Source organism: Salvelinus sp. IW2-2015, unplaced genomic scaffold (genome assembly GCF_002910315.2).
Source record: "Salvelinus sp. IW2-2015 unplaced genomic scaffold, ASM291031v2 Un_scaffold1251, whole genome shotgun sequence".
Lineage (NCBI taxonomy): Eukaryota > Metazoa > Chordata > Actinopteri > Salmoniformes > Salmonidae > Salvelinus > Salvelinus sp. IW2-2015.
In genome coordinates, this window is record NW_019942799.1 from 234,831 (window position 1) to 247,526 (window position 12,696).

The window sequence follows — 12,696 nt, forward strand, 5'->3', positions numbered from 1 at the left end:
GATGCACAAATATCATCCCCCTAAAACATGCTAACCGCTCACCATTACAATAACAGGGGACGTTAGCATGTTTGTGTCTAACTTTCTCATATCATTATTCACAATTTATTCAGGATTATCCATAATCATGGTAGCATCCACATTAATGTAGAAGAGTTTAGAAACATTATATTCTTATTTACACTAAAACTCACTACAAAATGACAATACAATATTTACCATTCATTTCTATTGGGCACAAACTAATCTAAAACACAACCAAAACAAACAGCAAATGCATTCAACAAATGTGTAGAGTCACAACCTTGATGTAGTCATTGTGTGCTATGAATATGGGACCAAATACTTTTTACTACTTTAATACACAAGTGAATTTATATGAAATACCTTTGGTCCCCTAAAATGGGGGGACTACGTACAAAAAGTGCTGTAATTTCTAAACAATTCACCCGATATGGATGAAAATACCCTCAAACTAAAGCCGACAGTCTGCACTTTAACCTCAGTCATTATATCATTTCAAATCCAAAGTGCAGCCAAAACAACAAAAAATGAAATACTTTTGGAGCTAACTGTATTCTCCATCCCAGTAACAGGTAAAGTTAGGATTGGGGAAAGGTAATCTGATCCTAGATATGTGGTTAGGGGCAACTTCTACCTTGAGCCTAATGTAAAGTAATCACATGAATATATATTATCAAAAATGGCAATTAGTCTGACAAACGCCTCGTCTCCTCTACTTCTAACAAGACCAGGTGTGTGTTCAACAAGAAGGGCCAGGAAGATACCAGTATCATTAATACCGTGGCAAGAAACAAAACACAAAGCGAATTTTACATCTTTAGGAAACAGCCCTGATGTTAGAAACAAATATCATTATCTTGTCACATTTATTTATTTTCTAAGATATAGCACAAAATATTTTACATACAGCAGGTTTTTATTGAACCAAAGAAAAATTGAAAAATATTGTCATACTGTTATCGTCACAGCCCGATCAACAAGACTGTCCCTAAACGTTAAGATGCTGATTCAAACAATTAAACAGTAGCTAGGGATAAGTAAAAAAGCTATCACATATGCTGAAGTTCTTCAGCTATCTTTTGGCCATTAAACATTCACTAACATTAGCTAACAGTTTAAAAGCTGACGTATTTCACTGCTAACATCAGCCTTGTTGAACGCACCTCAAGTGTATAAATTAAAACTGTCCGGTAAAATCAAGCCTCTATTTTACATTTAAATCTGGTAAAAGGTGCTCTCCGATCTTATGCCATTTTTAATGTTGCTACGTTGGAAGATTGGATGGCCTCTCCAAGGCAAGCCTACACACACGTTCAGACAAAGACACACAAACACAGGAGACATAGATTAGAAATCACTGGTCACTTTTAGAAATGGATCACTAGCCACTTCAATAATGTTCCGTATCTAGCATTACTCATCTCATATGTATAAACTGCACTCCACACTATTCTACGGTATCTTAGTCACTTTTAAATTGTGTTTACATATTGCATCACCCATTTCATATGTATATACTGTATTGTATTCTAGACTACACCACTGACTGTCAAACAGCCATCTTCAGCACATCAGAGGCTGCTGCCTATAGACATAGATTAGGAATCACTGGCCACTTTAAGGAAATGAAACACTAGCCACTTTAATCAAGGACGTAATGTCTCTCCGTATCTTGCATTATTAATCTTATATGCGTAAACTGTACTCTGTACTATTCTGCGGTATCTTAGTCACTTTAATTGTTTGTAAATATTGCATTACTCATCTCATATGTATATACAGTACTCTATACTATGCCACTGTATCTTAGTCCAATGCTTCTCTGACATGTATATATGTTCTTAATCCATTCCTTAATTAGATTTAAGTGCATTTTGGGTATATCTTGTGAAACTGTTAGATGTTACTTGTTAGATATTACTGCACTGTTGGATCTAGAAGCACAAGCATTTCGCAACACCCACAATAACATCTGCTAAACACGTGTATGTGACTAATAAAACTTGATTTGATTTGAGGAGAGAGGAGGATGTCAGTGGACATAGACAGTAGCACCAGCCTAATAAACAATCTCCCACCATAGAGTTAGTTAGAGATCTCATCTTTGTATCTGTCCCATTATGGCTTCTGTGACAGCCTCAATGGCACTGCCTGTGCTATCTCCATTTTGAAGTAGTCCATTTTCTTCTTTGTTGTGTTTAAAAAAAGCATGAACTTTATAATGGTGAATTACCGCCACCCGCAGTGCTGGAATCCTGAACCAAATCTTGTGCGTCATTCATTTATTGTGGCCATTAGATAGCAGTGATACAGCTTAAAGCCATTTACAAACTGGGTAACCCAATTTGAAGAAGCAGCCAATGTTCTGCTCATTCCTTCATTGGCTGATACCTCCCAATCCATAGGAATCGCCACTCACTTGTCTACTTTAAAATTATGGAAGCCCTCAATGGCAATGTTCATGCAACAACAGGTTATATCCAACTAGAACTCTAACTATCTCTATGTCTCACACACACTCTTATTGTACCTATGAGACGGTCTTGAAGGTCTGCAGAATGAGGTTGGTTTGGTGGATCAGTCTGTTCGCACTGATGAACACGTTGATCGCCCTGGAAACAAGGATGGTTCATTTATATTGTTATTCAACGACTGCAAATAAAACTAAAACACAATGTCAGCAAAACAGTTGTTTCAAAATAGCCCTGACATTTCAAACATGCTTAAATAATTGGTTTCTCATGGTCATCGTAAAATAAACAGTTAGTAAGAACATTCCCACTACTAATATTATTAGAATTAATGTACACTGAACAAAATATAAAACGCAACATGCAACAATTTCAAAGATTTTACTGAGTTACAGTTCATATGCAGTGGTCACCAACCGGTCGGTGGCGCAATTGGCGGTGCACTTGATTCAGAAGCCCTGCGCACCGGCAGATCTGTGGCTAAATCGAGTGGGCCTACTGTGCCTACAGCTTCCAGAAAAGTTTGATACTAGCTACATGAGATTTCAGAACTTTTAAAAACCATGAGCAGAGAGACTCAAAGAATACAGCAAAGAGCTGCTGTTTTTATGACTGAGTTTTTATTCAACACTGTCAACACTGTTTTTATTCAGCACTGTCAACACTGTTTTTATTCAGCACTGTCAACACTGTTTTTATTCAGCACTGTCAACACTGTTTTTATTCAGCACTGTCAACACTGTTTTTATTCAGCACTGTCAACACTGTTTTTATTCAACATGATTACAAAACATAAAACGTACTCTGTAACACCACTCGCGCTGCAGCTGTGATTAATTGGTAGCCAAGTGTATCGATAGCCCTGCGTTTTTATTGTTATTAGCAGCTCATCGTGTCTATTTTAATATATCGAGGAATATTTCACTTTCTCTGGTCAGGAACAACATGAATTTGTGCATGAGGTAGATGAGCTCCGACTCATTTTGCCATCAGGTGGAAGACGGTGTCCCCCATCTCTGGTCAGTCTCACCTGAGGCAAGGCAAGGAAGGACAGAGCAGGGACCGTGAGAGGCAGACCCTCTGCTGCTCTCTCCCTCCCTCCGCTGAGACCAATGCAGTGTTCAAAACAACTAGGAACACGGAAATTTCAGACTTCTGACTTCAGTGCGTTCAAGACAACAGGGAACTCGGGAAAAAACTAGATGCGACTGGGAAAAATAGTTTTGAACTGGGGATTGAGTTGATCAGGCTATTGATTGTGGCCTGTGGAATGTTGTCCAACTCTTCTTTAATGGCTGTGGAAAGTTGCTGGATATTGAAGAGAACTGGAACATGATGTCGTTCCTGAGCATCCCAAACAGGCTCAATGGGTGACATGTCTGGTGAGTGTGCAGGCCATGGAAGAACTGGGACATTTTCAGTTGCCAGGAATTGTGTACAGATCCTTGCGACATGGGGCCGTGCATTATCATTCTGAAACATGAGGTGATGGTGGCGGATGAATGGCACGACAATGGGCCAGGATCTCGCCACGGTATCTCTGTGCATTCAAATTGTCATCGATAAAATGCAATTGTGTTCATTGTCCATAGCTTATGCCTTGCCATACCATAACCCCACCGCCACCATGGGGCACTCTGTTGACAACGTTGACATCAGTAAACCGCTTGCCCACATGATAATATACACGTCTGCCATCTGCCCGGTATAGTTGAAACCGAGATTCATCCGTGAAGAGCACACTTCTCCAGCGTGCCAGTGGCCATCGAGGGTAAGTATTTGCCCACTGAAGTCTGTTACAACGCCAAACTGCAGTTAGATCAAAGCTTTGGTGGAGGACAACGAGCATGCAGATGAGCTTCCCTGAGACGGTTTGGTTTGTGCAGAAATTCTTCGGGTTGTGCAAACCCACCGTTTCACCAGCTGTCCAGGTGGCTGGTCTCAGACGTACCCGCAGGTGAAGAAGCTGGATGTGGAGGTCCTGGGCTGGCATGGTTACATGTGGTCTGCGGTTGGACGTATTGTCAAATTCCCAATTCTCTGGCAAGAGCTCTGGGGGAAATTCCTGCAGTCAGCATGCCAATTGCACGCTCCCCCAGAACATGGCATCTGTGGCAGTGTGTTGTGTGACAAAACTGCACATTTTAGAGTAGCCTTTTATTGTCAACAGCACAAGGTGCACCTGTGTAATGATCATGCTGTTTAATCAGCTTCTTGATATGCCACACCTGTCAGGTGGATGGATTATCTTGGCAAAGGAGAAATGCTCACTAACAGGGATATAAACAAATTTGTGCACAACATTTGAGAGAAATATGCTTTTTGTGCGTATGGAACATTTCTGGGATCTTCTATTTTAGCTTATGTAACATGGGACCAACACCTTATATGTTGCGTTTAAATTTTTGTTCAGTGTATTTTTGCTGTGGGTTTAGTAAGTGCTATTTTGTGAAGAAAACAAATCCCCCAATCACAATTCACTGCTTTCGATAAGCATATATCTATCTATTCAGCTTCCTTATGAATCTACTCTACACGACTCACTTTCCATCTTTGAAGTATGTTTTGAGAGTGTCGCTGAAGCTTTTGGAGTATTTGACAAACTCCTTCTTCTGGTGCTCAAGAGCCTGGACACACAGAAAAGAGACAGACAGATGTGAACATTGCCTTCACAATGATATCAGCTCTCCTTGCAGCCATTGATCACATTAAAGATAAGGAAGAAACACACTGAGTGTACAAAACATTAGGAACACCTTCCTAATATTGAGTTGCCACCCCTTTTGCCCTCAGAACAGCCTCAATTCGTCAGGGTATGGTCTCTACAAGGATGTCGAAAGGGTTCCACAGGGACGATGGCCCATGTTGACTCCAATGCTTCCCACAGTCGTGTCAAGTTGACTGGATGTCCTTTGGGTGGTGGACCATTCTTGATACACACAGGAAACTATTGAGCGTGAAAAACCCAGCAGCGTTGCAGTTCTTGACAAACTCACACCTGTGCGCCTGGCACCTACTACCATACCCTGGTTAAAAGCACTTCAATATTTTTTCTTACCCATTCACCCTCTGAATGGCGCACACACACAATCCATGTCCTTCTTTAACCCGTCTCCTCCCATTAATCTACACTGATTGAAGTCCATTTAACAAGTGACATCAATAAGGGTTCATAGCTTTTCACCTGGATTCACCTGCTCAGTCTATGCCATGGAAAGAGCTGTTTTGTCCACTCAGTGTATATTCCACATCTCTGTGTCTTACCCTGCGGTTCTGGTAGTGGTATTTCTTAAAGACGTTATTGACTGTATCCAGAAGCTCCTTTATAGCACTGGCGATGTCTCTATGGAAAACAACAACCAACACCAATCAAGAAGCAGGATGTCAAGGACATGCTCATGAAGGTGTGTGTGTTAGTGTGTACAGTGTGCGTGTACTCACTTAATTGTCTGTAGGAAGCGTACCCTGTCGTTGATCTCGTCAGGTATCTTACTGAGGATGTGTTTCAGAGCTCTGGATTTCTCATTTAGGTCCTGGAACTCCTGCTCTGGCCTGTCCACTAAGAACTCTATACACACACACACACACACACACACACACACACACACACACACACACACACACACACACACACACACACACACACACACACATAGGAGTATATTTTAATAAACAACTACAAACACACTGAAGCCCTTGTAGGCAGATGCTTAGTGCTGGCACTTTTCTACACTCACACACCTTCCACGTCATCTGCAGCCATGCGCAGCAGAGACTCTGTGTAGTTTATCTGAACATTTTTCTTCTCCAGAATTTTCATTATGATGTCCTGAGTTAGGCCTGGGTTCTCCCTCTCCGCCTAGCAACACCAACACACAATTACACTGCCCATCCTTGCAACCAGAGCCCAGCGGTTACGTAAGGGCAAAGGTCATACGTGTATGAGGTAAGGGGTTAGATGTCAGGGATCGTGTGTTTGTGTGTCTTACCTTGATGAAGGCTGCCCTCAGTGTCTGGGCAGCTGACAAGTTGATCCTCTCCAGCTGCCAAACCAACACACACACACATCGTTAGGGGCTGACAAGAACAAACACACTCATCCAGGGTTCGACATACAGGGCTGCCTGCTGGTCCGGGGAGTTATTTTCAATCAAGGCTATATAATTGATGAAAAAACAGGAATTCCTGAAGCTGCTAGTTCGTTATATAGATTATTTATCTCACACGGGCCGCACACACAGCCTCATTTGAGCGGAATCATCTGTCGGGCAGCAAGAGCGCGCAGCTCTCAACTGTCCTGATTCTTTTGCAACAGACACCATTTATTCCAAATGCTCTTCAACGTAAAAGCTGTTGGGTTCTTAAACGGAAGTTGTACCATAGTCCCATGTACCAACACCACAGTCACCTCCAAACTCATCACCAAGCTCAGGACCCTGGTACTAAACACCTGCCTCTGCAATTGGATCCTGGACTTCCTGATGGGCCACCCCCAAGTGGTGAGTGTAGGCAACAACACATCCGGCACGCTGATCATCAACACGGGGGCCCCTCAGAGGTGTGTGCTTTGTCCCCACCTGTACTCCTTGCGTGGCCGTGCATGACTCCAACACCATCATCAAGTTTGCTGACAACACAACGGTGGTACGACTGATCACCGACGACGATGAGGCAGCCTATAGGGAGGAGGCAAAGAAACCTGACAGCGTGGTGCCAGGACAACAACCTCTCCCTCAATGTCAGCAAGACAAAGGAGCTGACCGTGGACCACAGGAAACCGGAGGGGCAAGTACGCCCCCATCCACAGACGGGGCTGTAGTGGAGCAGGTCGAGAGCTTCAAGTTCCTCAGTGTCCAAATCACTAAGGAATTATCATGGTCCACACACACCCACACAGTTGTGAAAAGGGCATGACAGCGCCTGCCCTCAGGGGCAGGCAAAAAAATGTGGCCTGGACCATTGAGAGCATCTTGACAGGCTGCAACACCGCTTGGTACGGCAACTGTAAGGCACCTGATCTACACAGGGTGGTAAGTATGGCCCAGTACATCACTGGGGCCAAGCTTCTTGCCATCCAGGACCTCTATACCAGGAGGTGTCAGAGGAAGGCCCTAAAAATTGTCAAAGACTCCAGCCACCCTAGTCATAGACTGTTCTCTCTGCTACCACATGGCAAGCGGTACCGGAGTGCCAAGACTAGGTTCAAAAGGCTTCCTAACAGCTTCTACCCCCAAGCCATAAGACTCCTGAACAGCTAATCAAAGGGCTACCCAGACCCCTCTTTAACGCTGCTGCTACTTTCTGTTTATTATCTATGCATAGTCACTTTAACTCTACCTACATGTACATATTACCTCGACTAACCGGTGCCCATGCACATTGACTCTGTACCGGTAACCCCCTGTATATAGCCTCTCTTGTTATTTTACTGCTGCTGTTTAATTATTTGTTACTTTATTTTCAATTTTTTACTTGACACTTATTTTTTATTATTTTTTTAAACTTCTTAAAGCATTTTGGGGTAGGGGCTTGTAAGTAAGCATTTCAATGTAAGGTCTACACAATGATTCTCTACCCTATACTTGCTTGTTTTGTCACAAACTGAAATTAGGCGAACTATTTGAATTTTAGCAACCAGGAAATGGCGGAGCGATTTCTGCATAGTGCATCTTTAACTCCGCATTGTTGGAAAAGAAAGAACCCGTAAGTAAGAATTTCACTTTTAGTCAGTGGTGTAAAGTACTTAAGTAAAAATACTTTAAAGCACTACTTAAGTTGTTTTTTGGGGTATCTGTACTTTACTATTTTTGACAACTTTAATTCACTACATTCCTGAAGAAAATTATGTACTTTTTACTCCATACATTTTCCCTGACACCCAAAAGTACTCGTTACATTTTGACAGGAAAATGGTCCAATTCATCCACTTATCAAGAAAACATCCCTGGTGCCTCTGATCTGGAGGACTCACTAAACACAAATTCTTTGTTTGTAAATTAATATCTAAGTCTTGGAGTGTGCCCCTGGCTATCTGTAAAAATGTTTTAAAAAAAATAAAGAAACTATGCTGTCTGTTTTGCATAATATAAGGACTTTGAAATTATTAATACTTTTACTTTTGATACATAAGTATATTTTAGCAATTCCGTTTACTTTTAATACTGAAGTATATTTAAAATCAAATAGTTTTAGACTTTAACTCAATTAGTATTTTAATGGGTGACTTTCACTTGAGTTATTTTCTATTAAGGTATCTTTACTTTTACTGAAGTATGACTTTTCAGTACTTTTCCCACCACTGCTTTTAGTCTACACCTGTTGTTTACCAATCATATGACAAATACAATTTGATTTGTATGGTTTCCACACATTGCCATTCCAATCTGAATAGTTTGCGAATGTTTGGCACAAGCCTGCTACGTTAGGTTAAGCACAAGCTGCACATCTATAAATTCTTCCATGCTCTAAAGTGGAGTGAAGTCCACAGGGTTCCATATTTCAACTTCTTCCAGCCACTCATTTTTGTTTTTTAAGGAGAGACACGACTGAACTACAACTTCCGTTTAAGAATAAAATGGAAATCAACAGCATTTGGAGTAAACGGTTTCTTAGACTTAGAACTTAGAACATCCCAATTCTTTGGTTTTTCTGTAAGAAAAAGTGTGATTTAGAGAGTGGAAACCAGAAAACACTATAGGAAAACTCGGAAACCCGGACAAACAAAACCTTGAAAACGGAATTCAGCGTAAGATAAAACAGATTTTAAAGGGCCCTAGAACTGACTGTTCAAAATCACTAACAAGAATACCCTTTTTGAGATTGATTGTTTTGAGGGGAAAAATAAAACGTAAGCAATGTAAAATATTACATTGCCAAGTTAAAATGTTATTATTTGTGTATGGAGAGTAGGTTATAGGCTATACGCTAGCTTGCTCAGCCCACAAATTAAAGATAAAACCACCTGATATTTAAATGATGCACGCATCATCAACCATCCTTTGAGATCTTGGCCTTGGCCAGTATGTTTTTCATTTGGACCAGTAGCTTCAGGTCGCACTGGTCCGGTGTGTCACTTGAAAATTTACCTCAATCTATATTAGACAAAACACTCACACACATTACCTCGTTAAAAACTGGGTACATGACAGCGTATAGCGTCATGGAGACCATGGAGTTTGTCTCGGTTTCAATCCTCATCTCTTCCATGGTCATCCTCCAAGGAGGTGCAGAGAACACACACTCACTTTTTCCTATCTTTCTCTTTCACACACACACACACAGAGAGAGAGAGAGAGAGAGAGAAGCACCAAGAGTCCCCAGAGTGACAAGAGCCTAGAGAGAGAGAGATTTGTTACCTGTTGCCACAAGGGCAACCAGTGAAAAACAAACACCATTGTAAATACAACCCATATTTAAGTGTATTTATTTTCCCTTCTGTACTTTAACTATTTGCACATCATTTTAACACTTTACATAGCTATAATATGACATTTGAAATGTCTCTATTCCTTTGAAACTTTTGTGAGTAATGTTTACTGTTCATTTGATTGTTTATTTCACGTTTGTTTATTATCTATTTCACTTGCTTTGGCAATGTAAACATATGTTTCCCATGCCAATAAAGCCATTTGAATTGAATAGAGAGAGCTTTGTCTATGTTGTCATGTAGACAGGCCTAAGGCGTTATTAACTTCCTCTTCTACTGTAACATGATTAGCTACGGTACACAAGAACGTTACCATGCAAGTTAACGTTAAACATGTTCGGTTCCTAAGAAGCTAGCTAACTTAGCTGTCACACATGCTCGCTAACTTTAGTTACCAACGTTTGGTAACTAACTACCTAGCTAGTTTGCAGATTATATGTCAATTTAGGCGGACCTTTAACTGTGAAAAATCACCAAGGCATATAGCTAACATTAAGTAACTGCATTACCTATCAGTATCATGCTACTGTAGCTAACACGTTAGTGACGCTTGAGCAACTCACAAATTTGTGGCTAATGCACTGTCATTCAGTAGAGATGCGTCTAACGGTCCAATGGTAGTTATCTTAAGTAACCACAGATAGTTACCTTTCTTGTCACCGTTCTAATAGCCAAACTGTCTAGTTAGCTGTGTTGTTATCATCAGCCTCTCCTTCAGCGACACTTCCGGGTCACGGAATTTTGGAAACGCTCTAAATAAAAGTCCCCCACATAATAGTAGAACAGTGTCAATAACCTCAAATATTCATGATACATTAAAAATAATTGTCGAAACATGAACAATGATTCATATTTGTTCATATTTAAGTGACATTTGCATTAAATGTTCTAAGGTCGAATAAATGCCCGCAATGGAAATCATTGTACATGACATAAATATTAGCTCTGGAGCAAAAACTATTCAAGGTGCCGCAGTAAAAGTATTGTAGGGAATACTCAGTAGGGTCTGTAGAATGTATAAATGGTGTCATTTCATGGGTCACTGAATTATACGCAGTATTGCTGGCCTTTTACTTTTGTTTTGGGCTCCCGAGTGGCGCAGCGGTCTAAAGCACTGCATCACAGTGGTAGAGAAGTCACTACCAACACCCTAGTTATAATCCAGGCTGCATCACAACCGGCCGTGATTGGGAGTCCCATAGGGCGGCGCACAATTGGCCCAGCATCGTCTGGGTTTGACCGGTGTAGGCCGTCAAATAATAATTTGTTCTTAGCTGACTTGCCTAGTTAAATAAAGGTTACACACACCCATTTACTCCACCCATTGCACTGGCCACAATGCAAATCACTATATATTGGTTTACAGAGCAAAAACTATTCTAGGTGCAAAAGTAAACGACAGGAATGCATAGTAGGATCTGTAGAATGTAAATATGGTGTAATTTCATGGGCCATGGAATTATACGGAGTGTTGCTGGCCTTTTACTGTGGTCGATTAGCTTAAAATGGAGTGCCTGGTACAAATACAGTTGAAGTCGGAAGTTTACATACACTTAGGTTGGAGTCATTAAAACTTGTTTTTTAACCACTCCACAAATTTCTTGTTAACAAACTATAGTTTTGGCAAGTCGGTTAGGACATCTACTTTGTTATTGATACAAGACATTTTTCCAACAATTGTTTACAGACAGATTATTTCACTTATAATTCACTGTATCACAATTCCAGTGGGTCAGAAGTTTACATACACTAAATTGACTGTGCCTTTAATAAACAGCTTGGAAAATTCCAGAAAACGATGTAATGGCTTTAGAAGCTTCATTTGAGTCAATTGGAGGTGTACCTGTGGATGTATTTCAAGGCCTACCTTCAAACTCAGTGCCTCTTTGCTTGACATCATTGGAAAATCAAAAGAAATCAGCCAAAACCTCAGAAAAAAAATTGTAGACCTCCACACGTCTGGTTCATCCTTGGGAGCAATTTCCAAACCCCTGAAGGTACCACATTCATCTGTACAAACAATAGTACGCTAGTATAAACACCATGGGACCACGCAGCCGCCATACCGCTCAGGAAGGAGACGCATTTTGTCTCCTAGAGATGAACGCACTTTGGTGCGAAAAGTGCAAATCAATCCCAGAACAACAGCAAAGGACCTTGTGACGATGCTCGAGAAAACAGGTACAAAAGTATACATTTCCACAGTAAACAAGTCCTATATCGACATAACCTGAATGGCCGCTCAGCAAGGAAGAAGCCACTGCTCCAAAACCGCCATAAAGAAGCCAGACTATGGTTTGCAACTGCACATGGGGACAAGATCGTACTTTTTGGAGAAATGTCCTCTGGTCTGATGAAACAAAAATAGAACTGTTTGGCCATAATGACCATCGTTATGTTTGGAGGAAAAAGGGGGAGGCTTGCAAGCTCCCAACCGTGAAGCACGGGGGTGGCAGTATCATGTTGTGGGGGTGCTTTGCTGCAAGGGGGACTGGTGCACTTTACAAAATAGATGGCATCATGAGGACGGAGAATTATGTGGATATATTGAAGCAACATCTCAAGACATCAGTCAGGAAGTTAAAGCTTGGTCGCAAATGGGTTTTCCAAATGGACAATGACCCCAAGCATACTTCCAAAGTTGTGGCAAAATGGCTGAAGGACAACAAAGTCAAGGTATTGGAGTGGCCATCACAAAGCCTTGACCTCAATCCTATAGAAAATCTGTGGGCAGAACTGAAAAAGCGTGTGCGAGCAAGGAGGCCTACAAACCTG

The 12,696-nt window shown here is 41.2% G+C and overlaps 1 protein-coding gene across 1 annotated transcript; it reads right to left on the reverse strand.

The window, feature by feature from the left end:
* Positions 1–871: 871 nt before the first annotated feature.
* On the reverse strand, positions 872–10,670 carry LOC112070179 (programmed cell death protein 10-B). Its single transcript, XM_024137593.2, has 9 exons — positions 10,570–10,670; positions 9,618–9,827; positions 6,485–6,538; positions 6,237–6,354; positions 5,937–6,063; positions 5,760–5,838; positions 5,040–5,122; positions 2,555–2,636; positions 872–1,325 (listed from the first exon to the last, which is right to left on the reverse strand). Exons 2-8 carry the CDS (start codon positions 9,705–9,707, stop codon positions 2,555–2,557), a joined length of 633 nt encoding a protein of 210 aa, XP_023993361.1. The 5' UTR covers positions 9,708–9,827; positions 10,570–10,670; the 3' UTR covers positions 872–1,325.
* Between the last annotated feature and the right edge of the window lie 2,026 nt (positions 10,671–12,696).